Source organism: Gracilinanus agilis, chromosome 3 (genome assembly GCF_016433145.1).
Source record: "Gracilinanus agilis isolate LMUSP501 chromosome 3, AgileGrace, whole genome shotgun sequence".
Taxonomy (NCBI): Eukaryota; Metazoa; Chordata; class Mammalia; order Didelphimorphia; family Didelphidae; genus Gracilinanus; species Gracilinanus agilis.
Window position 1 is genome coordinate 7,895,013 of NC_058132.1, and position 26,253 is coordinate 7,921,265.

The window sequence follows — 26,253 nt, forward strand, 5'->3', positions numbered from 1 at the left end:
CTCCCTGCATTCTGCCCTACTCAGCTTGCTTAGTGTATGTGTGGCTGATGGCTGGCTGGATACAGGGATGGACAGGCAAGCGGGCGCCTATCGCTGAGCCAGGCAGCCCCCGGGGCACCGCCCCGGACCAAGCTCATCTCGCCATCCTCTGATCCGACCCGGCTCTCCCGGCTGTCCCCCCGCTAGACGTCCTCCTTTTTCCCTTCGAGGTGCCTCCCCTTCCCCCTCAATCGGCCGGTCACATCCGCTCTTTGCCTTGGAACCGACCTGCGGTCCAGTGGGCGAGATGGAAGGGCAGGGCTGGAGAAAGGATTTAGTAACCACCGACTGGGTGCCTGGGCGCCTGGGTCCCTGGGTGCCGAGCCCGGCTGGGTGCCGAGCCTGGCGCTGCCTCCGGAGAGGCGCCAAAGAATGCTGCGGCGCTGCCTCCGGGGGCCTGGGGGGAGGGAAGGGGGTGAGGCGGCGCCCGCGGACTGGGGAGCCCAACGAGAGCAACGGCCATCCCAGGAGGGTTTCTATTCAATCCTCAACATAACGGGGCAGCTGGGTCTGGAGCCAGGAAGACTCGAGTTCAAACCCATCCCAGACACTTAGCTGTGTGACCCCGGACAGGACGCCTTTTGCCTCAGTTTACTCATCTGTCAAACGAGCCGAAGAAGGCGGTGGCAAACCTGTCAGGCATCTCTGCCCAAGACAACCCCAAATGGGGTCCTGAAGAGCTGGACACGAGCGAAACCCTGAAAGGGAAGGCCAGAGGAGGGCCGGAGTCCTGGGGAGGAAGGGGAGGGCGGCCACATCGGGCCTCCCAGGGCGCCCTCCCCTGCCACAAACAGCTCCCCAACTTCCTCTTTTTCGAAGCAGTGTGGGAGGAGCCCCTGGCCGGGAGTGGGTGAAGCTCCTGGCCGGCTCCTCTCAGTTCACCTGCAGAGTCCCGGGCCCTGGGCTCCGGCCCTCTGTCCTCCCTCTGTGCTTGGCTCCCTGCGGTCCTCTCTGTCTGTCTGCCTGCCTGTCTGTCTGTCTGTCTGTCTGTGGTCCTCTCTGTCTGTCTGCCTGTCTCTGTCTGTCCGTCTGCCTGTCTGTCCGTCTGTCTGTCTGTCAGCGGTCCTCTCTGCCTGCCTGTCTGCCTGTCTGCCTGTCTGTCTCTCTGACTGTCTTTGGTCCTCTCTGTCTGCCTGTCTGTCTCTCGGTTTCCCTCGCTCCTCACTCGTGGGCGCCCCGGCTGTTCTACTTTCTGTCCCCCCCCCCCGCTTTCTCCTCCTCCCCTCCCGCACCATCCCTCTGGGCGTTGCTGCCCCCTCCCTATGTCCAGGGCGGTCGCCCCTCCGTCACCTTCCAGGGCCAGGCCAGAGAGTGGGTGACGCGGGGAGCCTCGGGGCCGAGCCGAGCCGCGGAGCTCTGGAGCCGGCAGGCCCGGGCACGGGGGCTCCTCCCCAGCCCTGGCCCAGCCCCTGGCCACGGGCATGGCGGACGCCGTCCTCTGCTGCCTGGCCACCTACCTGGAGGAGCTGGAGGCGGCGGAGCTGAGCAGCTTCAAGGTGTACCTGGGCCTGGAGGCCGAGAGGGAGGGCCAGGAGAGAGTGCCCCGCGGGCGGATGGAGAAGGCGGGGCCCCTGGACCTGGCCAAGATCCTGGTGGCCCACTGGGGCCCCGCCGAGGCCTGGGAGCTGGCCCTTCGCGTCTTCAGCCGCATCCGCAGGAAGGACCTGTGGGAGCGAGGCTGCCGAGAGCCTCTGGGGAGGGGTGAGGATCGTGGGCCCCGGGGAGGCTTGCCTCAGTTTACCCCCTGCAATGCTAAGGGGTCACACTCAGGAGTGCTGGGGTTCCCGCCAGGGTCTGCTCCACGGAAGCAGGCTTAGAGGGTCCAGCCGTGGGACGAAGGAGCTTCCAGCCCCCGCAGCTCTCCGGGAGGACAGGGGGCCGCCTTGGGGGGAGTGGGGAGGCCGGGGGACCCCGCGTTCTGTGGCTCTGAGAGTCTGGGGAAAAGGGTGCTGACCGCCCGGACGCCCAGCCGATCCCGCCGTCCGTCTCTGCTCAGAGCCGCGTCTCTTCCCCTCCAGACGTCCCGCCTTCCCTGGAGCTCACCGCCTCGGACTCCTGCGGGCGAGAGTCTGCGAGCTTGGCCGAGGCCTGGCCGGGAGGCCCAAAGAAAGGTGAGCCCCCTCCAGCCGGCCTGTCGGGTCCGAGGAAAGGGGAGATGGGGGAGAGGCCCTCTTGTCCACTTTCTCCCTTTTACCAGAGAAACTGAGGCCCAGGGAGACCCAGGGAGGCCCAGGGAGATTCAGGGGGACCCAGGAAGGCCCAGGGAGATTCAGGGGGACCCAGGGAGATTCAGGGGGGCCCAGAGGCTCACCCCACATTCTGCCCACGTGCTTTCTTCTCCTGGACGTACGGGGATGGTTGCAAGGGAGACGCTGTGGCAGACGGGGCGCACGTTGTAGGTGGGGCCAGGAAGCCGTGGGCTCGAGCGTGGCCTGCAGAACAGGGACCGTCACATGTGGGGGATCCCCCCGCGTGGCTCTCGGGAGACTTAGCGGGGCAGACTTCGGCCAGCCCGAGAGCGCTGACTTGGGAGAAGTTCCCTTTTCTGAAAGTGGAAAGAAGCCAGAAGGAGCTCTGCGGCTTCCTCGGCCCCCTCCGCGGCGAGTGGCCCCGAGCCCAGAGAGCTCTCAGAGCCGTGCAGGACTTCCTTTTCCTGACTCGGAGGCAGCTTCCTTCTGGCCCCCAGCCTCGGTTTACCCCCTTGTCAAAGGGCCCTTTGGGGGGCCTCCGGGCCGGAACTGAAACATCTGGTGGTAACGTCTGTTGAAACGGAGACGCGGATGTTGCAATGGTCAGCCGGTAGCTTCGGGGCCTGCAGGCTGCTGGCCCAGCGGGAATGGGAGAGGGAGGAAGAGGAGGAAGAGGAAGAGGAGGAAGAGGAGGAAGAGAAGGAAGAGAAGGAAGAGAAGGAAGAGGAAGAGGAGGAAGAGAAGGAAGAGGAGGAAGAGAAGGAAGAGGAGGAAGAGGAAGAGGAGGAAGAGGAGGAAGAGGAAGAGGAGGAAGAGAAGGAAGAGGAGGAAGAGAAGGAAGAGGAGGAAGAGGAAGAGGAGGAAGAGGAGGAAGAGGAAGAGGAGGAAGAGAAGGAAGAGGAGGAAGAGAAGGAAGAGGAGGAAGAGGAAGAGGAGGAAGAGGAGGAAGAGGAAGAGGAGGAAGAGGAGGAAGAGGAGGAAGAGGAGGAAGAGGAGGAAGAGGAGAAAGAGGAGGAAGAGGAAGAGGAGGAAGAGGAGGACAGTGGAAGAGGAGGAAGAGCCCAGGAGGGGAGGCTGGGCCGGGCCGAAGGGAGAACCTCCTCAGGCTGAGCTGGCCCAGGCCAGAGATCGCACCACAGGGCTGTCGCCGGGGACTCTTGTTCAGGCACAGGCGGGTCTCCCAGCTGGGGGAAATCTGGGGAGAGAAGAGAACTCAGGCGTGCCCGGAGGGGCTGCCCCAGCCTCCACGCTTTGAAGATGGCGGTCCTCTAATTCCCGGGACCTCCTCGCGGGCCTGGAGGTGGTGGCTTCCGGCTCGGAATGAGAAGGACTCTCAGAAGGGAATCCCGACCCTCGGACGCCCCGTGGCAGGGTCTGCCTGGGCCCCTCCCTGGCGGCCGTCCCTCTGGGCACCGGCATGTCCGGTTGCCGGGGGACGGCCGGAGGGAGGCCCTCGCCGTTTGGGCTGGACTTGGAGGAGGCAAACAGGACGACATAAAAAGGTGGAGGCGGGATGGGGAGACCCAGTAAGTCTGGGGCTGGTGGCGTGGAATGAGTTATTAGTGACCGCCGGATGGTGCCGTGGCCAGAGGGCCAGGCCTAGGGTCGGGCAGACGCGTCGTTTTGAGTTCAAATCTGGCCACAGACCCTTCCTAGCCGTGTGACCCTGGGTAAGTCATTTCACCCTGTTTCTCCAGCCCTCGCTGCCCCTCTGCCTCGGAACGGCCCCTCAGCACATACCTGTATACTTAGTGTCCTCCTCTGTAGAAGGAGCCGAAAGGGGGCGTCTCTGCCAAGAAAACCCCAAACGGGGTCACGGAGAGTCAGACACAACTGAAGAGCAGCGGAGAGGCCTGATGGGAAAACAAAGCCAGACGGAGTCAAGAGAAAGAGGAAGTAACAGCGGAAGGCAGGCAGGCAGCCGAACGAGAGACGGGCGCTGGGGCAGGGAAAGGAAGAGCAGGGGGCCGGGGACACCGGGGTCTCGTGGAAGGAAACAAAAAGGTAAACCGAGGCCACGCTCCGCTCAAGACAGCAGCGCTCCGGACCAGAGCAGCCGCGCGTGCAGGCTCCGGGGGATGCCAAAAGATGGGCCGAGGCCGGGCGGTCCAACGCACACATCTTGGCACGAGATGCTGAGACGATCTTTGAGAGCAGAAAACAGTTTCCCCTTAATTAACAGGATTGTGGAAAGCTTGAACCTTTGGCATCTAATGGGAGAGATGGAGACAGAGACAGACAGACAGACAGAGAGACACACACAAAGACAGAGACAGACAGACACAGAGACAGACAGACAGACAGACACACACACACACACACAGAGACAGACAGACACACAGAGAGACAGACACAGAGACAGACACAGAGACAGACAGACACACGCACACACAAAGGCAGAGACAAACACACAGAAAGACAGAGACAGACAGACAGACAGACACACACACACCCCAACAAGCACCAGAAGAAAAGGGTCTCGACCGCCCAGGGCTGCCCCGAAGAAGACGGAGTCCAGGAGGGATCCAGGTCCAGGCGGAGCCGCAGATGGCTGCTTACTGGGTCCTTGGCTCTAGTCTTCCGCCTTCGGAGAGTCCAACATGACGTCACCATCCAGCCGGGCCCACAGCGGGGCGCCAGAAGCCCCCGCGAGCGCTGGATGGAGGCGGCTCTGCACGCGGCACTTGGCGCTCCTTCGACGTGGAGCACAGACTGGTCTCCAGCAACAGCGAATTAGGAAGGGAAGCGTGTGGAGCAGAGAAGATCCGGGAGGAATAATGAGGAGTCAAAGGAAAAGGCCTTGGAGGCTCTCCCGGAGGCCGGTCTCCCTCCCTGGGGGATGGCGGGGAAACAGGGAGGGAGCAGAAGAGGCCCACTTGGGCTGCATGGCAGGAAGGCCGCTGCTAGGGGTGGGGAGCGCCTTGTGATTGGGATTCTCCAAGGCAAAGCTCAGGGACCATTTCTCAGGTCTGTGAATTGGAATTTGGGAGATGCCATGCAAAAGCATATATATATTTTCTATGGACACGTGGAGACCTTAACACTACATTTCCCATGGTCCAACGGGTTTCCTGTTTTGGATTACGTATTCAAGGTGAGGGACAGCTTTAAGTGGGGGACGAGACTTTGACCTGGGCTCTTAGCTAGCAGGCGGGCGATAGGAAAGGTAAAGATGGCTGAGGCGGCAGTTTGAATACTTCTAGGCGCGGTCTTATATATATTTTACCAGCATGGCCGTGGCTTTAGTTAAATTACTAATTTCTATTTTTATATCAGTCTTTATCATTTTTAATCGTAACGGGTCCAATATTCTTGTTCCGGTTCGGATTAGAAAAGGTGGTTGCAGAAGTTTGGCAGCTAGGTGGCACAGTGGATAGAGCACTGGGCCTAGAGTCCCGAGTTCAAATCCTGCTTGAGATCCTTACTAACCGGGTGGCCCTGGGCAAGTCACTTAACCTCCGTTTGCCTCTGTTTCCTCAACCTCCTTTTATGAAATGGGAATAAGGACAGTATCTACCCCCAGGGGTTGTGGCCGTGAAGATCCAAAGGGCTAACGGTAGCAGTAGAGTTCTCAGCCCTGTGCTTGGCTTCATCTCCTTCCCTCCCTGGGTCCCGCCTTCCTTCTGCTCTGAGGCTCTCTTCTGGCCCATTCACAATAAATCGGGAGAGACAGCTGGCCCTGGAGTCAGGGATACTGGGGTTCAGGTCCCACCTTGGACACGGTCTGTGTAACTGGGAAGCCTCGGGGCCCCCGGGCCCCGCAGCGCCCCCATTCTGGGCTGCTCCTCCTCGGGGCGAGGCCACGCCGAGGGTCCAATGATCCCTTTGTCCCTCTTGCCAGATCCCCAGGAAACGTACCGCGAACACGTCAGGCGCAAATACCGCTTCATCGAGGACAGGAACGCGCGCCTGGGGGAGCTCGTGAACCTCCGCCAGAGATACACGCGGCTGCTGCTGGTGAAGGAGCACGCCAGCCGGAGCCGGGCCCAGCACGAGCTCCTGGCCATGGGACGGCAGCACGCCCTGTGCCTGGACCAGCGGGCCAGCCCCATCCACATAGAGACCTTGTTCGAGCCCGACGAGGACAGACCGGAGGCGCCCCACTGCGTGGTCCTGCGGGGCGCCGCCGGGATCGGGAAGTCCATCCTGGCCCAGAAGGTCATGCTGGACTGGGCCGAGGGGCGCCTGTACTCGGAGCGCTTCGACTACCTCTTCTACGTGAACTGCCGCGAGATGAACCAGGCGCGGGAGAGGAGCCTGGAAGAGCTGATCTCGGGCTGCTGGCCGGAGAGGCCCGTGCCCGTCGCCGAGATCGTCCGGGCCCCGGAGAGGCTCCTCTTCATCATCGACGGCTTCGACGAGCTGCGGGCCTCCTTCCACCAGCCGGCGGACTGCAGCTGCCTCCGGCGGGGTGAGAGGAGGCCTGTGGAGTCCCTCCTGAGCTGCCTGCTCACCAGGAAGCTGCTCCCCGAGCTGTCGCTGCTCATCACCACGAGGCCCAGCACGCTGGAGACTCTCCGCCAGCTGCTCGAGCACCCCCGGCACGTGGAGATCCTGGGCTTCTCGGAGGCCCAGCGCCGGGAGTATTTCTACAAGTTCTTCAGGGACGAGGAGCAGGCGCGGCGGGGGCTGGGCCTGGTGCGCGACAACGAGCCGCTGTTCACCCTGTGCTTCGTGCCCATGATGTGCTGGATCGTGTGCACCTGCCTCAAGCAGCAGCTGGAGGCGGGCCGGCCCTTCCCCCACACCTCCAAGACCACCACGGCCGTCTACATGTTCTATCTGCTGAGCCTGCTGCAGCCCGCGGCGGGGGGCTCCCGGGCCCGGCCGCCCCCCGGCCTCAGGGGCCTCTGCTCCCTGGCGGCCGCCGGCCTCTGGCGCCAGCGCATCCTCTTCGACGAAGACGACCTGCGGCGGCACGGCCTGGAGGCGGCCGACGTGTCGGCCTTCCTCAACATGAACATCTTCCACAAAGACATCCAGCGCGAGCGCTACTACAGCTTCATCCACCTGAGCTTCCAGGAGTTCTTCGCCGCCATGTTCTACGTCCTGGACGGGGAGCTCGGGGCCTCCCCGGCCGGCCTCCTGAGGCTCCTGGACCACCACGCCAAGTGCGAGAGGAGCGCCGTGGCGCTCACCGTGCGCTTCCTCTTCGGGCTCCTCAACGAGGAGAGACGCGGCGACCTGGAGAAGCAGCTCGGATGGAGGATCTCCCCGAGGACCAAGAGGGACCTGCTGCGGTGGATCCAGGCCAAGGCGCGGAGCGAAGGCTCCACGCTGCAGCGGGGCGCCCTGGAGATCTTCACGTGCCTCTACGAGATCCAGGAGGAGGCCTTCATCCAGAGAGCCCTGGACTCCTTCCAGGTGGTCGTGGTCAGCGAGATGGCCACCAAGATGGAGCACGTGGTCTCCTCGTTCTGCGTGAGGAACTGCTGGAGCGCCCTCGTGGTCCACCTGAGCAGCGCCGAGTTCGGCGCCGACGGGGAGCCGGACCCGGAGGGTGACGCCTGCGCAGCCCTGCTGGCCGGAGCGGAGGGACCCCAGGAGCAGCCTCTGAAGCCGTGAGTGCCCACTTCCTCGTGCGCCAAACGGAAGAGCCACCAGATCCCAGAAGGCCGGAGCTAGGAGGCTCCCGGTGCCGGGGTGAGGCCGTAATTGTGCCGAGAGTCCCCTCTGAGAGAGCGGCTAGAGGGGCCCCTGCCGGTTTGGCGAGCCGTCGGTTTTAGGAGGCTTCATTGGGTGGAGGCCAGCCGTCCTGGGTGGTAGCAGGAGGGGTAGCGGGGTGGACCCTGCCCCGACTCCAGGTCAGGTCAGGCGCTACATGGGGACAGCAGGCGTCCGGGGCCAGGGATGACCGGGGCCCTGCGCAGCTTTTCCCAGGGGTAGCCGGAGCTTCCTTTGCTGGCTGTGTCCCCCCAAGTAGCTAACATGCTTTGTGGACTCGTTTTCTCGCCCAGATGGAGAAACTGAGGCTTAGCTCACAGGAGGAGTCAGGGCAGCCCAGCCTGGAACTTCCCAGGAGGCAGCATTGGATGGCGCTCCAGAGAGCGTTCGGTCCAGTGCCCAGAGAAGGCCCAGCCCTGAGCCGGGCGGGATGTGAATCCGCACGTCCCTCGCGGGGCGCAGGAAGGCTTAGATTTTAAAAGTTACATCCGTGTGCGCCGCAGCCTCCCCCTCTCTCCACATAGCAACCCGCACATGCATGTAACTACACACGTGTGTACTCGGGCACCCACAGGTAGATGCTGACTGTAGGAATCCACGGATGTAGAGAGAGCACCCCATTCGGTCCCGCGGCGGGTGCCCTTCTCCTTCCTCTGTCTGGGTTCACATTCTCGCCCACCTGCCGCCCGGGATCCTTCTCTGCTTTAGAGGGAGCTCCTTAGACTAGCCCAGCTGTACCCCGAGCCCTCCAGGGCCAGCGCCGGCTCATCACTTTGACCCACGCCCAGCCCTTCCAGCTGGGGGCTACAATCGCCCCATTTTTCAGAGGAGGAAACAAAGCAAATCGAGGTGGAGTGGCTTGCCCAAGGCCCCCCCCGCTGCCCGGTAAATGCCTGAGGCTGGATTTGAATTCAGGTCTCCGGGTCTCCAGGGCTCCCCCCAGCTGCCTGCTCTCCAGGGGTCTTTCCAGCTCTGATATTTTGCTCTTCCAGCTGGGAAGGTGACTTTGTTCCGGTCAGTCCCTCCTTCTGGGCCTCTGTTTTCCCATCTGCGGTAATAACAACAACAATATTGTTCCTAAGGATACCTTCCACTGCAGGGAGCTTTATCGAATTATCTCATTTGGCTCTCCCCAAAGCCCTGGGAAGTGGGTATGATTACTGCTATTTTACAGGTGAGGAAACTGAGGCACCCCGCCCCCCCCAAGCAGAAGTGGCGCTCAAGTCCTTCCTGAACGCCAGGATCTCCTCCTTCTATGCCGGGAAGGGGCTGGACTTGGCCTCTCAGAGCCACTCAAACTCCAGGGCCCGTTAGCCCACGTTCCCACCGGCTCTGAAGGCCATCCTAGCTCTCTGGATAGCGTCTCTGGAGGCTGCTATTTTGGCCCTCCACACAGTCTCCATTCCAGGCCCCCCCTTTCATCTCCAGCCCCGCGCCTTTGCCCGAGGGGTTCCGCTGGTCTGGCCTGGCCTCACCTCTCAGGATCTCCAGCTCCCTTCTAAGCACAATTCTCCTCAGGGCCAATAGTGGCTCCTTGCAAAATCTGCAGGAACCGAAGATGATTTTCATGTCTCCTAGAGCTTTCCCTGGCCCTCCTCTGGGGGGCGGCTGGGGGGCCGGGAAGCCTGGCTTCCACGCGAATTCGGGCACTTCTTAGCTGTATAACAAATGCCAGCGGCCTGGCTGGAAGGGGGTTGGACGGGGCGACGTGGAGGGGCTGCCCAGCGCCGGGGCTGTCCATGGTCCTGGCCGGAGGCCCCTCGTCCCCGATCAGACCGGCCCTCCCTGGGGGCGCCCGTCCCCTGGGCAGCTGGGGCCAGCGGAGAGGGCCAGGGACGGCCCGAGACCCTTCCGGTTCCGGATTCGGCCGGCCCACAGGCGTCTGCTGAGTGCTGAGCCCCGGCGTGGCGCGGCGCGGCAGCCCCAGCACTGGCCGAGGCGCTCAGCCTCCTGCGCCTTCCCTCCTAGGGCCCCGCCGCCGCCGGGGGAGAAGAACATCCTGCCCGAGGCCTACTGCGAACACCTGGCCGCTGCCCTCAGCACCAACCGCAGCCTGGTGGAGCTGGCGCTGTACCGGAACGCCCTGGGGGAGCGAGGCGTGAGGCTGCTGTGCCAGGGGCTCCGCCACCCCAACTGCCAGCTCCAGAACCTGCGGTGAGCACCCGGAGGCTCCCCGGCTTAGAGCGGCTCTCCGGGGAGGCCCGGGAGACGCAGCGCCCTCTGCGGTAGGCTGCGCCCTGGGGACGGGAGAGGTTTGCGGGATCGGAACCGAGCCCCAGCCTCCAGGCCTTCCCGAGCCGGGCCTCACCCCCGGCCCGGAGAGAAGAGGGCAGATCCCCCGGGCGCCTTCCAGCTCCCCCAACCTCCCATCAACCAAGAAGCCAGGAAGCCCGCGGGCATTCCCAAAGTGGGCGCCACCGCCCCCTGCTGGCTGCTGCCTGCGCGGTGCTGGCCGCCGGGCATTGATCTCCCCTGTTAACTGCTATTCACTTTTTTTTTTTTAATTTTAAACCCTTAACTTCTGTGTGTTGACTTATAGGTGGAAGATTGGTAAGGGGGGGCAATGGGGGTCAAGTGACTTGCCCAGGGTCACACAGCTGGGAAGTGGCTGAGGCCGGATTTGAACCCAGGACCTCCCTTCTCTAGGCCTGACTCTATCCACTGAGCTACCCAGCTGCCCCCTGGCTAGAGTTTTAACAAACACAAAGGCCATCTTACCTTTACCAGCTGATTTCTCTGGGTCTCAGGGCCATGTTCTCTGAACTTGGCATTCAACCTCCTGTCTTGATGCCTTTCCCCATTCTGGGCTGCTCTGGCTTTTCGTCTTTGCCTCTCAGAATTCTTATCTTCCCCCTTTGTAGATTCTTCTAGTCACTCCTCTTTCTGTCCTCAAATTACCTGGTATTTACTTATCTCACCTATAGTGAAGCAGGATGGGGCAGTGGCCAAAGGCTTGGCCCAAACTTGGAGCCGGAAAGTCAGGCGACTTTAAGCTGCACCTCTGACACACATTGCCGGATGAGCTACGTAAAGTGTGGGGTGTGAGGCAGCGAAGTGGTTCATGTAGAACTTGAAGGCCAGAAGCTGTGAGTTCAAATTCTGTCTTAGACGAGTGACCTTGACCCAGTCACTTAAAAGTCTGCCTCCGTTTCCTCAGTTGTTACATCGTGTATATGAGGTGGTTGGCAGCTCTCGGAGTGCTCAGCGATCCTAGCTATCCTACTGATTCCTGCTCAGTCGCTCAGCCTGAGCGCCATCCGGGCAAGTCTGGAAGACTTTAGGCTTTTCAGCTACAGGGAGGACAGTGGCCTGATTTAGTAGTTTCCCAAGTCAGTGACCCGGCAGGGCTGGGCTCTTCCCGACCTGTCCTCCCTTGGCTCCCCGAGGGACCCGCACACAGTAGGTACTTCATTGAAGGCACTGATGCCTGCTTCCCCGCCCAGATGGGAGGCCGGAGGGAGTTCCACCCCAGACATTCTCTGTTGTTTGAGGGGCTTGGATAAAGGGGCCTCAGAGCTGCTTGCTGGCTCTGAGAGCTCATCGATCCTCTGAGGGAAGAGCGGGCGAAGGATCCTGGCCTCCTTTCTTCTGCCTCCCTCTGGCTTCCTCTTCCTCTTCCTCCTCCAGGCTGAAGCGATGCCGAATCTCTAGTGCTGCCTGCCAGGATATCTCATCTGCTCTCATGACCAATCAGAATTTGATCCGGCTAGACCTGAGCAGGAACATCCTGGGAGCCACAGGCGTGAGGCTGCTGTGTGAGGGCCTCCGGCACCCCAAGTGCCGCCTCCAGATGCTGCAGTAAGTCATTGGGGACAGGGGGAGGAGGAGGAGGGGCAGGAGAGGAGGAGGAGGAGGGGCAGGAGAGGAGGAGGAGGGGCAGGGGAGGAGGAGGGGCAGGAGAGGAGGAGGAGGGGGCAGGGGAGGAGGGGGCAGGAGAGGAGGAGGAGGGGCAGGGGAGGAGGAGGAGGGGCAGGAGCTGCCCTGCCCTTCTCCATTTCCTGCCTCCTCAATGCCTCTCTCCTGGTCAGGTTGAGGAGGTGTCAGGTGGATGGAGAAGCTTGTCAGGAGCTCTCCAAGGTCCTGAGCACCAGCCAGCACTTGACGGAGCTGGATCTGACAGGCAATGCCCTGGGGGACTTGGGGCTGCAGTTCCTGTGTCCCGGCCTCAGCCATTCTGCCTGTAAGCTGCAGACATTGTGGTAAGTCCAGCTTGGCTTCCATCCAGGAGGAATTCCCCCAGTGGGGCAAATGTGGCAGCTCGCCGAGTCCTGGGAGTTCAGGGAGCGGAGCTGAGGGGACCTGCTCTGCCTCTGCCTCCCTGGGAGGTCTCCTGCTTCCTGGGGCCTCAGTTTCACCTGCAGTGAAAGGAGGCTGGGCTGGGTCGCCGGTGAGGGCGCCTCTGGCTGACATTCTGACTCTGTGGGACTGTGGAGGCCGCTTGGGTCCGGCTCAGCCACTGTTGGTTTTCTGTGACAGCCGTGGGCTCTCTTGCCCTACCCTGTAGCTCTCCCCTCCCTAGAACAGCCCACCCCCTGGCTGCTCCTCTAGCCCTCAGCCTCCCCAGCTCGGGCTTCCTGACTCCTGAGGTAAATCGCCGAGTCACTAGCTTCGAGAGGCAGAAGGGACACACCTGACAAGCTCCTTCATGGCAGCCTCCCCTCTCAGATCAAATACACACTCCTCTGCTGGGAAATCCCAACCTTTCCCTCTGTGCAGAGCTTCATTCTCATTCAAAAGCTCTGCAGCCATCTTTCTGGTCTTCAAACACAACTGTCCATCTCCCACCTCCAGGCTCTTGCCCTGGCTGATCTCCATGCCTCCCTCCTCACTTCCACCCCTCAGAATCCCAAGTTTTCTTGTGGATCAGCTCGAGCACCTCTTTCTCTCTACAAAGTTTTATTAGGTGCTGTGCCTTTTCCCCTAAACCAGTGATGGGCAAACTACGGCCAGATGCGGCCCCCTGAAATGTTCTATCCTTCCTGAGGCATTCTTCCTAATCTGACAAATACAGTGAGTAGGATACAATACAATGAAACTTTGAAAGAGTTGCCTTAGAAACAGACTGACAGAGGAGCATTTCCTTTCCTTTGGCTTCTCTTTAAGAAGTTTGCCCATCACTGCCCTAAATTAACTTGCATTTATTTTTTATCTACTTATCCAGGGTTCCCCTGAGTGAGGGGGTAGAGTGTGAACTCCTCAAGCTTATATTATAAAACTGTAAGATATCAGGTTTTCTTTATAAATGTTATATTCTGATTTATTGTACTAGCCTCCTCGGTCTCCCTTCCCTCTCCAGTCCAGCCTCTCCTCTGCTACTACAATCGTCTTCCCAAGGCACAGGGGTGCCTGCATCACTCCCCTACTCTAAAATCTTCAGGGGATCACTACTGTCTCTGGGATAAACTATCCACTCCCCCTCCTGGCCCTAAAGGAGCCCTACAACCCGACTGCCCTCACCTTTCCAGCTTTTTTCTTACTTTGCTTCACGAATTATGAATTCTAGCCAAATTGGTGTCCTCCATGTTCCAGGTCTGGGATAGGCCCCAGACTTCCGATGGAGGGCTAAAGGGGACCTAAGGGCCATCTCACCCAACTCTCTCATTTTCTAGATGAAGACCCTGAAACCCCAGAGAGGGGAAATAAGCAGCCCACGGTAGTAATAGTAAAGCTAGGTGAGATTCAGTCCTAGGTCCTCTGGCTCCAAATCCAAAGTCCTTTCCCCTTTCACTCCATCTCCTGCCTCGGGGTACTTGCATACCCCCATCTCCCATTGCTAGAAGGCACTACCTCCCAATCTCTGTCTCTAGGGTTCCTAGTTTTACTGTGAAGCTCAGCTCAGATGCTGTCTCCTCCAGGAAGCCTTCCCTTACTGCCTTCTACTGTCTTCATTGTCCTGATTTGTTTGCAGGTTGTAGGCTCCCAGACTTCTAGTTTGAGGAGTCATGCTCATTTTACAGACCAGGGAAGTGAGACCTCAAGAGGGGAAGGGACTTGTAAGTGGAGATGTCATAATTCAATGTCAAAGGTCCTGGATTTGGAGCCAGAACTATCTTTGTGACTAGGTGTGTTGCCCTCAGGTTCCTTATCTGTAAAATGAAGGACTGGAATAGATGATCTCCAAGAGTTCTTCCAGATTTAAATAAGAAGATCTGAACCCTCCAAATTTAGCCTTCTGCCCACACGCTGCAGGGAGCTGGGGACCCAAAGTGGAAGATGGGGCAGAAAGACTTTCCAGATCCCCAGGAGAACATAAACAAAACTCCGGAGGCAGCAGAGAGCAGGGGGCATTTGGGAGACAGCAAGTCTTCGGGGTCCGCTGTAATATAAGGCATATGGAAGGGTAGAATATGGAAAAGGAATAGAAATGTAAAGTGGCACCCACTGGGGGAGGGCCTTGAATGCCAAGCAAAAGGAGCCTTTCTCAAGAGAAAATTAGAAGTTTATAAAGATTTCTGCCCAAAGGGGGGATATGAGCAGATGATGATTGTGGGAGGGAAGGAAGACTGGAGAGGAGGGAGAGATTTAGAGGTCCAAGTAGGATGGTTAGCAAGTTCCCAATATCTGGAGGATGTGAGGACAGAGGATGAGAAGATAGTGTTGCCCTTAGGATGCTGGTAAGCCATCCTGGTAGAGATGTTCTGTAGGGAGTCTGGAGGCAGGAGTGAAGGGTGGAGAGAAAGGAGCAGGACCACGCGCACAGTCTGGAAGCCAAACCTTCAGTGGTTTCCTCTAGGTTAAAGATCTGCCATCTGACACCCGCTGCCTGTCAGAATCTGTCCTCTGTCCTCAGCACCAGCCAGAACCTGACGGAGCTGGACCTCAGCTTAAACGACCTGGGAGATGCGGGGGTGAAGTCCCTCTGTGAGGGATTGTGCCATTCCAAGAGCCAACTGCAGACGCTTCGGTGAGTATCTGCCATCTTCCATTTGAAGAAGTCTCTCCAGCAAACTCTCAGAGGAGGAAAGAGCCTTAAGTTTCATTTAGGCCAACTTCCCTACCACCTCCTTCCAGGCTAGCATTCTCTCTACAGGAAAGAACTCAGCGTTAGAACGAGTCACTGAGCTCTAAAGCCAAGCCCAGGGCGCTCTCCATTCTACCAAGTCGTGCAGGGTCTGGTGTCTACAACCAGGCTCTCTTTGGGGCTTTACGGACCCACTTGGGCACTGCCTTGCCGGTCAGGGTAGAATCACACCAGGATTGCCTCAGAGGGGTGATAGAGAAGACAGTGGCACAGCAGCCTCCCATCACTGCTCGGCATTGCTGGCATCTATACTGCCACGGGACTCGCACACAAACCCTCTCAGCTCAGGGCCCAATACACCAAATTTTCCCGATTCCAAGTTTAATGAGGTATCCACCAGACCACACTGCCACTGGGTAAGATGCCAAAACCTAATTACATCCACCACGTGTTCTTTTATTGCCACGTAGACAATGCTGATTCCCCAGAACCCAGAATATTTCATACCGTGCACTGAGAAAAACATGCATGTTAATAGGAAGAGTTTTTATTTCAGGGAGTTTGGGGGCCATCGAAAGCCTTGTGAGCTTATGAGCCAAAGGAAGCATCGTGGTGGGGTGGGAAGAGTATAGGATTTGGTGACTAAGGACCTTGGCTTGACCTTGACTTCTGACCCGTTCCTCTTGTTACTTGACCTCCCCATGACTTAGTTTCCTCCTCTGTAAAATGTTGGGTTTGAAGTTGGTGACTCTTGAGTTCCCTTCGAGACCCCTCTTTTTCAGTGCTGGGCCTAGCTTGCTGGACTTCTGAAGTGTATGTCCAAGGTCGATGGTATGTTAGACCCACCCTGTGGCCTGGAGAATGGGCCTCCTTCCTCCACTTGACTTTTTCTGTGTGCCTGGCTTATTAAGTTGAACTTTGTAATTATAAATTGCATCTAGAGTCTGAAGCATTTTAGGACTTGGCACAATCGGCCCAATGTCATTCACAAACGGGGGTATCCGGAGGACCAACCCTTTCACATAGACTCTCCCATTGAGCTCCTCACTGACCCTCTTCCATAACACGGGCTGTCACCTTGGATGGACTTCCATCTTTTATTTTATGGGTGCGTTGGCATTAATGATAGGTGCAGACTCATAGGATAAATTTATCTCTGTTGTATTTGTCAAGAAATCATTGCCTAGGGGACAGCTGAGTGGCTCAATGGATTGAGAACCAGGCCTAGAGATGGGAGGTCCTAGGTTCAAATTTGGTCTCATATACTTCCTAGCTAGGTGACCCTGGGCAAGTCACTTAACCCCTATTGCCTACCCTTACAATTTTTCTACCTTAGAACCAATACAGTATTGATTCTAAGGTGGAAGGTAAGGGTTAAAAAAAAAAAAAAGAAATCATTGCCTGAAAAATGAGCACATAATGATTGATTGACTGATCGTAACACATGCATGGAAAAGATCTTGTTGGGAGAGAAGCTGCTAAGGCTATATTTTGCTTTATTGAGCCAAATGCTTTCCCCTGCTCTCTATTACCACCACCCCCAATTAAGAAGTAATAAAGAGGGGCAGCTGGGCAGCTCAGTGGAGTGAGAGTCAGGCCTAGAGACAGGAGGTCCTAGGTTCAAACCCGGCCTCAGCCACTTCCCAGCTGTGTGACCCTGGGCAAATCACTTGACCCCCATTGCCCACCCTTACCACTCTTCCACCTATGAGACAATACACCGAAGTACAAGGGTTAAAAAAAAAAAAAGAAGAAGTAATAAAGAGTGAGACTTCACACTTCAGCTCTGCACTATTTGAGTAACTTACTCAAGGTCCATGTTTCCTGGCCATCCGAGCACAACTCATCCTGCTGCGTCCGTGGTCATCTTCTCCCGAGAGTGACTAGAGTAGTGTTGGGAATCATCTCCTACTGGGAAATGATCCTCGTGACCTGAACTCCTGAAGTTCCTGTCAAGACTTAGAACAGCTAGTCCAGGCTCCTGGGTCAGTTACCTGTGTCCAGGGCACGAAATACAAAGCAGAAGAGGCAGCCAGGGACTGGAGGCCCCATCTCAGGCTCATGTAGATGAGCAGCATGGGTGCTCAGTGCCATTTGTGGCCAGTCACTGTTGCAGCTGGAGGGATAGAGTGGTTTCAAGGAGACATTCTCCCCACTTTTTCCAAAGTAAGTCCAAGAAAGAGTAATTGGAGTTTCAAGATGCCCATGAAGAAGGAAGAGCCCAAGTCAGTGATAGCGAACCTTTTAGAGATTGAGTGCCCAAACTGCAACCCTCATGCCACATGTGAGCCCCACCGCCAACTTACCCCAGACAGAGGAGGAAGTACTCCCATTAGACTGCTGAGCAGAGGGGCGGTCTTGAGATTTATCATCTCTGATAATCTGATAAGGACAATTTAATTGATAAGGAAATGATGGGACACTGGAGTCGTCTTTTAGCTCATGCTTCCAGCTCTGTCTCCAGGAGCATGGAGTTTATTATATATATTTCAAGACTCATTTCACACAAAAGAACCCCCCTGAAACTTTGCAGATGTGCAGAAGTTATAAATTATGTCATATCAAAACACAAAAGGTCTCATTGGCTTCAGAACAGACCAAGGCCAAGGCTGAATTTTGATTGGGTTCTTATCAGAAAGCCAAGTCAGGGAATATTTTTCTCAGGGTTGAATTGCCCCTGCTAAGGTTTTGGCCTTGGCTATACCAGGCAGCTGCATTCTTGGCCAAAGGGGGAGAGTGTTAACCTTTTAAATGCTGACCTGCTAGGAACCTAAAGCTCTTCAATAAGGCCACAATACTTTTCAACAAGAAATCACAAGGATCACAAAAGGGTTCAAAGGAGAAGTCTCAGATTTTTATCTATTCTCTTATTGGCTTCCCACAGGGTGGATGATGTGAAAAATGTCCTCATGAGTGGTGGAGAGGGGGAAGAGAGTAGCCCCCTATGGCATGCTCTAGCACACATGCCATAGGTTCATCAGTGCAGGCCCAAGTCATCTCTCCCTCTTAAGTTTACTGAGTTGGCAGTTGTTGCTATTCAGCAAGAGATTCCCCGGCTTCCTTTATCTCAGCTAAAATCCTACCTTCTACAGGAGGCACAAAGTTTAGAGAAAGGCCAATCTCAGGTCCGTTAATAAATGCCTGGTGACTGTTATCACCTCTCCTTTTACTGCCTTTAATTACTTGCCCCATACTTCAGAAGTCTTAGGAAAAGTTTCAGGATTCCTTCTGTTGGTACCATTTTTGTCCATTTGGATCACTACGAGTGGGTAGAATCTATCAAACGATAAGTAGAATCAATCATTCAATCAACAGTTATGCTCCTACACTCTCATCAACACAAGGACTAACCACAGTCCTGATGGGAGGTGATGGATTCAAAGTGCAGAATGAGACACCTTGGCCATAGCCTTAGTCAATGTGGGAATTGGTTTCTCTCAACCTACTGTTTAGAATGGGTTTTATTTTTCTTGTTTTCCCAAAGGAGGAGAGAGGAAGAGATGGGAGGGAGAGAATTAGGAGATGAAGACGAAACCGACTTTTAAAAAACAGTTGAAGCCCCACTATGTACCAGGCTCTGTTCTAGTAGCCATCAGATTTGGTGATTCCTAGGAAACCGTCACCTCCACGTGATGCCCACTCCCTCTCTCTAAGAGACAGCTCACCTTTCTGGTATTATTGTCAAGTCAATGAAACTGTTCTGGTACCCTGAAGAGAGGGCACCAACAACCACTATTCATCTCTTCTTCCTTTGACCATCCTGGATAATTCTGAGTGTGCCTCCAAATGCATTTAATTGCTCCATGGAGGCAAGGAGCTGCACATCTCTCTCCCTTTTCTGTTACTTGGGCTCAAGAGCTCAGTGGTTCTTCTTGCCTTTCTCTTGGCCTCCCTGGGTGTCTGTGTCTTCCAGGTTGGGCATCTGCCGTCTTACGTTTGTCTCCTGTGAGGCTTTGTCCACCACCCTCCAGTCCAACGTTCATCTCAAGGCCCTGGATGTGAGTTTCAATGACCTTGAAGACATGGGGGTGCATCTGCTCTGTGAGGGTCTGCAGCACCCCAACTGTAAGCTTCACAAACTGTGGTGAGTTGCCTGGATTTGGGGGCAAGTTGGGGCAGTTCATGGGAGTACTATCCTTGTCTATAAAATTGTATATTGTATGTATATATGTGTGTATATGTATTACATGTATATATGAAGAAATTATGTATGTAGTTAATATTTAATACTGATTAAGTTCTTTACATAGGATAGTTAGATGTACAGTTCTATGTAAAAGTTTAGTTTTGTGTAATAAGTATACACTTGTAGTTTAGAATAGGATTGTTTTGAATTTTCTGCATGAACTCCATTCCTCCTGCTTCTGGTATTCTCCGTCTTATGTTCTCATGTGTCCTCCAGCTCTAAGGTACTATGGTCTAAGATCCACCCCACACCCACTACTCCTTTTTGTGTTTGAAGGTCCCTTCTTCTATGTTCTCTTTTTTAAAAACATTTACCTTCTGGCTTAGGATCAATACTAAGTATTTGTTCCAAGGTAGAAGAGTGGCAACGGCTAGGCAATGAGGATTAAGTGACTTGCCCAGGGTTACCCAACTAGGAAATGACTTGCCCAGGGTTACACTAGCCCTAGCCCTTCTGTCTCTAGGCTGACAATCTATCCACAGAGCTACTTAGGGTACCCTGATAAGCTATGTTCTAAGGCTGCTCTTGGCTAACTAGTTCTAAGGTCCCCCCTGCTTGGAAGGTACCTTAAATCAACTACTCTGGCCCTTATTGGACAGAGGAGTAAACTAAGGCTCAGAGACAAGAAGTGACAACCAAGATCCAGAGCTAGTGAGTAGCACAGCTGAATCTAGAGCTCATGTGTCTTGAAATTCTAAGCTCATGTCTTTTCTAGCAGATCATGGGACTCCTTTTGGGTCTACATTTCCTTCCCTTTAAAAGGAAGATGGTGGGGCAAATAGGTGGCTCCATCGACTGAAAGCCAGGTCTAGAGATGGGGTGGGTAGGGTCCTGGGTTCAAATCTGTCCTCAGATACTTCCTAATTGTATGACCCTGAGCAAGTCACTTAATCTCCATTGCCTAGCCCTTACCACTCATCTGCCTTGGAACACAGTGTCGATTCTAAGACAGAAGGTAAAGGTTTCCAAAACACAACAAAATGAAAAAGATGTTGGGCCAGCCAACCCTTAAGGCAGCCAACATGATCTGAGCAAGTCCTCCCCTGGTCTTGGTATTCTTGGGCTCTGTAATCCCAGGTGGTTCTGACTATCTATGGCATCCTTTTCTTAAGCTAAAGCTATCTCTTGAGTTAGAATGGAAGGAACTAGAAGGGGCTGCAGAAGCCATTGAGACCAACCTCCTTCATTTTCTAGATAGGGAAACTGAGGCAAGGGGAGGCTTAGTGATATCCCCAAGGTGACATATCATAGGAAATAAGCTTTTGTGGTAGAATTTGAACCCATGGCCTCTGACTTGAGTTAGGACTCTAGAGTCAGAACTTGATGTGTTATGGAAAGGGCCTCATCTATGGAAGCTGATGCCAAGGAATGGCTCACCCCTCCCTTGACCCTGGCAGGGCATTTTCCCCCAAATCCTAGAGTCTTCCAGCTAGAAGATTCCTCAGTCATATGGGAGCAAGGATGCCCTCTCTAAAGCACCCTACTGGCAGCCATCGCCTAACCTTTGTGTGAAGACTGGGAATGTGAGCCCCTTGAGGGCAAGCAAGACCCACTTGGTGGTCTCTCCACTGCCCCAAGCCCCACAAAGGGGCTTTGATACTCATCTGTCAGTAAGGGAGCTGCTCCTCCTTTGCCCCCAGCCCAGCCCCCTTTAATAGGCTCAGCTTTTCCTGACAACTGAGCCTAAATGCTTCTCTTTGCATCGTCACCCAGTGTTCCTAGTTCTATCCTCTGACCCCAAGGGAAAGGAGTTTAGTCCTCATGCCAAGTGTGCTTCTGAGAGCCTTGCTGGACAATTGCAAATTTCTTGAGAGTTTCTTGCATTCTAGCTGAATATCTCCAGTTCCAGAGATTCGTCCCCATTTGGCATGAACTGGAGGCTCTTCACCATCTTGGTCGCTCTTCAATGAATGCTTATCAATCTAGTTCCTAAAATGTGGTGGCCAGAACTGGGCTCTCACCTTCTGTCCAGAAGCAATACCTCTCTCCATGACTCGGGAGGGTTGGCGCCTATTGAGCTTGGGGACCACTACAACCCCCAGATTCTTTTCAGTCAATGCTCAGTTGCCCTAGGGGAAGTTTAGGGCCTTTCCAGCTCTACAATCCTGCGGTTAGTTCAGTGAACATCACAGACTTCATTCAGTTCACCCAACCAGACTCCCAGGTCACTCTGCTTCCTGCCTCTTTTCCACTGGGCAGTCTCCTACCTTCCATTATCAAGCTCTCTGGGATGTTGCTGCCACCTGGTGGCCTGTCAGGGATATCTGTGCCAACCCAGAGTCCTGGTGAATCAGGGGCTGGAATTGCCTTTTTTAAAACTTCATTTGTACATTTAAATTTTTTTCCAATTGCATGTAAAAACACTTTTAAATATTCAGTTGTTTGTGGTTTGTTTTTTTTTTTTAAACAAAACCCTTACCTTCTGTCTTAGAATCAATACTAAGTAATATTTCCAAGGCAGAAGAGTAGTAAGGGCTAGGAAGTTGGGATTAAGTGACTTGTCCAGGGTCACACAGCTAGGAAGTGTCTACCATAACATTAATTTTTAAAATGTTGAGTTCCAAATTCTCTCCTTCCCTTCTCAGATTACAGATTAGTCATGTGGAGGCATGGAAAACACATTTCCATATTAGCCACATTATGAACAAAAACGTGGACCAACCCTCTCCCTCCCAACCAAGAAAAAGAAAGTTAAAAAAAAGTCTGCTTCAATCTGCCTTTAGACTGCCAGTTCTTCCTCTGGAGGTGGACAATACTTTTTATCACGAGTCCTTTGGAGCGGTCTTGGGTCATTGAGAATAGCCGAGTCCTTCGCAGTTGGTCATCATACTTTGTTACTGTATACAGCGTTTTCCTGGTTCTGCTCACTTCACTTTGCATCAGTTCATGTAAATCTTTCCAGGTTTTCCTGAAACCATCTACTTGCCATCATTGCACAAGTAGCATTCCATCACCATCACGTCCAACTTGTTTGGCTATTCCCCATTGATGGACAACCCTGCAGTTTCCGATTCCTTGCTACCAGCTCCCAATATTTTTGTCCAAATAGGTCCTTTTCCTTTTTTTTTTCTTTTCAGTCTCTTTGGGATACAGAGCTAGGAGTGGGACTGCTGGGTCAAAGAGTGTGTACAGTTTTAGGGCCCTTTGGGCAAAGTGGCTGTAATTGCTTTTCAAGATTAAGGAGTCCTTTTTATTTTATCAAGAAGGCAACAGAACCAGTGGTCCAGTTGGGTCAAACATCCGGAGAGGTGCTTGGGAGCCCTTCTGGCTCTTTTCTCCTCCGTCACTTTTCGTTTCCTCCCCTCCTCCCCCTGCTTGGAGTTAAGACAACAGCAACAACAACAAAAATACTGAGTAATCCTGAGGGTCCTGGCCCTCTCTCCATCTTGCTTTATACGGCGCACTCGGTGGTCTCACCAGCTCCCTTGGCTTCAGAAAGCCGAGTCTCTTTGCAGAGCTTTAGTCCCTCCATCTTGTCTGGTATAGTCCAGGAGACCACCAGCCTCCCCGTCACCCAGGCTCATCCCCTGGGAGTCATCCAAGACCCCGTGCTTGACTTTTAAACGCCTTCCTCCCTCCCCAAACTCTTGGGTTCCAGCCTCACTGGCCTCCTCGAAGTCCACCCTCCGTGTCCCTCCCCCCACCCGGGCCTCTTAGTTTCCTCTGGAGGCTCAGCCCAGGTCCCAGCTTCTCCAGAAGGCCTGTCCTGGGCCTGCTAGTGCCCTTCCGCTTTCTGTCTCGACGAATGCACTCGTTTGCTTGTTGTCTCCCCACCAAACTCCAAGCTGCTGGAGTGCAGGGACTGGCTCTTGCTTTGCTCGGGTCTTCAGTCAGTGGGTGGCACAATGCCTGGCACGCGGTGGGGGATCTTCTTCATCGTTGGTGGTGGCCGGTCCTTCTGGTCCTCTTCCACGCTCTGTGCGGTTTTCCTAGCAGAGATCCTGGAGGGTCGGCCAGCTCCTTCTCCGGGTCATTTTTACAGATGGGGAAACGGAGACAAACAGGGGGAGGTGACCCGTCCAGGGTCACACAGTTCCCAAGCGCCTGAGGCTGGATTTGACTCAGAAAGCTGTCCCGAGACTTGGGGCCAAGTTGACCGACTGCCGAGGGCTCTGCTGTTTGGACGAGGCCTTCGCCAGCCCTCTTGGAGCTCATGGCTGGGGGACAGGAGGCTAGACCACGGCCCGGGCTTCCTCTGTGCGGCGGGAGGTCGGGATCAAGTCGTGCACTAGCGCCGAGCCAGGCCTGGAATATGGCCCCGCGCGCCCCGGGGAGTCAGCCAGGGAGGACGCTAGTGGCTGGGATCTGGCGGTCAGGAGGGGTCCTGACGCTTAGGAGACGCGTCTGGTAGGGCCTGCTTGAAGCCGACCTCCATCTCTGGAACGGAAATAAGGTTTCTGCGGTCTCTTGTCCCTGTGCCTCTGCCCAGGCTCGATAGCTGCTGCCTCTCCGGGGCCGCCTGCAGGGACCTGGCCTCCGCCCTGGGGGCCAACCAGACCCTGCGAGAGCTGTACCTCACCAACAACGCTCTGGGGGACGTCGGGGTGCAACTTCTGTGCGAGAGGCTGCGCCAGCCCAGCTGCAGGCTCCGAACCCTATGGTGAGACCCCCCTCGGAGCCTGGACGGGGGCCAGGACATCCCCAGGGCGCGAGCCGGGAGGTCCCCTAGAGCATGGACGTGGCCGCCAGGAGAGCCTCTCACGTAGACCGTCAGGCCTCTCCCGGAGGCGCCTCAGAAGAGAGCAGGGCAGGGCGGGGAGGCCTCATCCCACCCGAATGCGCCCGAGAGGGGCCGAGGGCTCTCCGGCAGGGCATGGGGGGAGGCCGAGCTCAGGGGCCTCCCTGCCCTCCTCTGCCGTGGGCAGCCTGTATTTCTAGAGCAGAGAAGCCTCCAGGTGCGTCTTTTGTTTTTTCGGGGTGAAGCGGGGAGGGAAATTGGATGATGAGATCCCAGAAGCCCCTTCTAGCTCTGCTGTTCGGTGATTGCCCGTCACGGAGGAGTTTCCCACACTGGAGAGAGGCCTCGGGGGTGTCAAATGGAGGGTCCCTTCCATCCCTGGGCCTGAGGCTGGAGGAGATAGCTCTGGGCCCCCTTAGAGGGGGAGATTCTTCCAGAATGTCTCCCAGTCAGCAGGAGAGGAGGCAGGGAAGGTGCGTGTCAGTGGCTCATCCCTTTGTGTCTCTGCAGGTTGTTTGGTACAGAGCTGACTGAGGACACCCAGCAGGCCCTGGCCGCCCTTCGAGGATCCAAGCCGCACCTAGACATTGGCTCCTGAGGAGCTCTGGCCAGCCATGGGACCTCTCAAGCCCAGGACTCCTCATCGGCCACACCAGGGAAGCCGGGGCTCCCTTTCTGCTAGCACAGACCAGGCTCCCCAAGTTCTCTCTCTTTTGATCAGGAAACACTGGGTGAGACGCCCTTGCAGGCACTTCCACTACTGACAGGCCTGTCCTGGGTCTGATGTTGGACAAGACGGGCTGTGCGATCACTGCTCATCCCAAGAGTTTCGAGTCCTAGTCGGGGAACTCCTGCGCTGGCTAAGAGCTAAGAGATGTCCCGTGAGCCCCCTTCTGCCTTGGAGATTCTGTCACAAAGAGGTTCTTGGATCGGCAGAAGATTGGATGAGGGTGGATTCCTCCAGCGGTTGAGAGGTGAATGGGGTACCTGCCCTCAGAAGATCTCCTTCCTGTTTAGAGGGGACTCTGGCCGAGGCTCAGAGGGATGGACTCTGAGCTCCCCACGTTGGGAAGTCCCGGAGGTGGCTAGTGGAAAGTCAGGCCTTCCCGAGCCAATCTAGCCTGGGACTGTCTGACATCAACAGGAGCTGTCTGGAATTCCACCTTCTCTTTTGTGGCGGCCTAGAAGGGACTCAGAATCCCTGTAAGGACTGGATGGGTGACTTTATCCACCAGCGAAGGCTGACAGAGATCCGAGGACCAAAGATAAAAGTCGGAGAGGGGACCTTTGGGGGCCCCTGGTCCAGGCCTCTCTTCTTAAGGAGGAAGAAAATGCAGAAGCCCAGAGAGGAGTGGTCACGTAGGTGGCAAGCCATGCGGCATGGGAATGGAAGCCGCGTCTTCGGGTCCAATGCCCTGCCCGCCCTGCCCTACCGCTTGGCCTCCCAGGTCACCGCTTATTAAGCTTCCAGGTGTGGAATCTGTCACACTGTCACCATAACTGGCCCCAAGATCAGGAACTCTACACACATTCTCATATTCAGCCTCATGAAGAGACGAGTGGCCTGACAGTTAGCATCAAGGCACGATGGAATTCAGAGCTTGGAACATACTGGAGAATCTGGCCATGGACTCTGGGGGGCTACATCAAGGGCCTCAGTGAACCCCAGGACCAGCAGGGGAGGAAACTGGACTGGCCCAGTGCCCTGGGGAAGAGATGAAGTTGAGAACTGGTAGGCAGAGAGTGAGGGGAACCTCACGGCAGCCAGACATCCGGCACTAAGTGATCAGAATCTTCCCAATTCAGGTCAATCGGACCAGGTTTATCAGGCACCTACGATAGAGCAGATCCGGTAATGGGCAGCGGGGGTCTAAAGACAAAACCCAGAGCAACCCCACGCTCGAGGACCAGATCCTCTGCCTTCTAATCTGAATCCTCCATTCCCAGTTGGGCCTGGACCATTTTCATACCTTCCCACCTCTAATCCCAACCAATTCCCAATTCCTCGCCTTTCCAAACCTCTATTTTCCATCTTGCCCTACAGCTCCAAGCCCACATCTCCAACTGTCTAGTGAACGGTTCAGACTAGACATCATGGGAGACTCGACATAGCCACAATTGAACTGTCTCCCCCTCCAAACTTCCCTGTTACTGTCAAAGGAGCCACGAGCCTCCCAGCTACCCCAGGTCACCACCTCAGGGTCCTCCTCGACTGCTCCCCATATCCAATCTGTCGCCCAAACCTGTCATTTTACCTTTGTGACATCCCTTCTCACCTCCAAGTCTGCCATCCGTTGGTGTGAGCCCTCAACACCTCACACCTGAACTGGGGCAATGCTTGCTGGGGAGAAGAGGGGTCTGTCTGCCCCCTGTCTTTCCCTACTCCATCCAGTACCATCCAGCTGTCAGAGTGATGATCTCAAAGCTCAGCCTAATCATGTCATTCCCCTACTCAGTAAACTCCAGTGGTTCCCTATTGCCTCCAGAATCAAATACAAAATCCTTTGCTTTGACATTCGTTGTCATTGTTCCGCCA

At 55.7% G+C, this 26,253-nt stretch overlaps 1 protein-coding gene across 1 annotated transcript; it reads left to right on the forward strand.

The window, feature by feature from the left end:
- The first annotated feature begins 1,460 nt into the window (after positions 1-1,460).
- Positions 1,461-26,253, forward strand: LOC123242881 (NACHT, LRR and PYD domains-containing protein 12-like). The gene is made up of 10 exons (XM_044670991.1): positions 1,461-1,740; positions 2,058-2,150; positions 6,070-7,789; positions 9,861-10,046; positions 11,520-11,690; positions 11,921-12,091; positions 14,626-14,796; positions 18,767-18,937; positions 23,469-23,639; positions 24,228-26,253. The coding sequence occupies exons 1-10, from the start codon at positions 1,461-1,463 to the stop codon at positions 24,313-24,315; spliced, it is 3,222 nt and encodes a 1,073-aa protein (XP_044526926.1). The 3' UTR covers positions 24,316-26,253.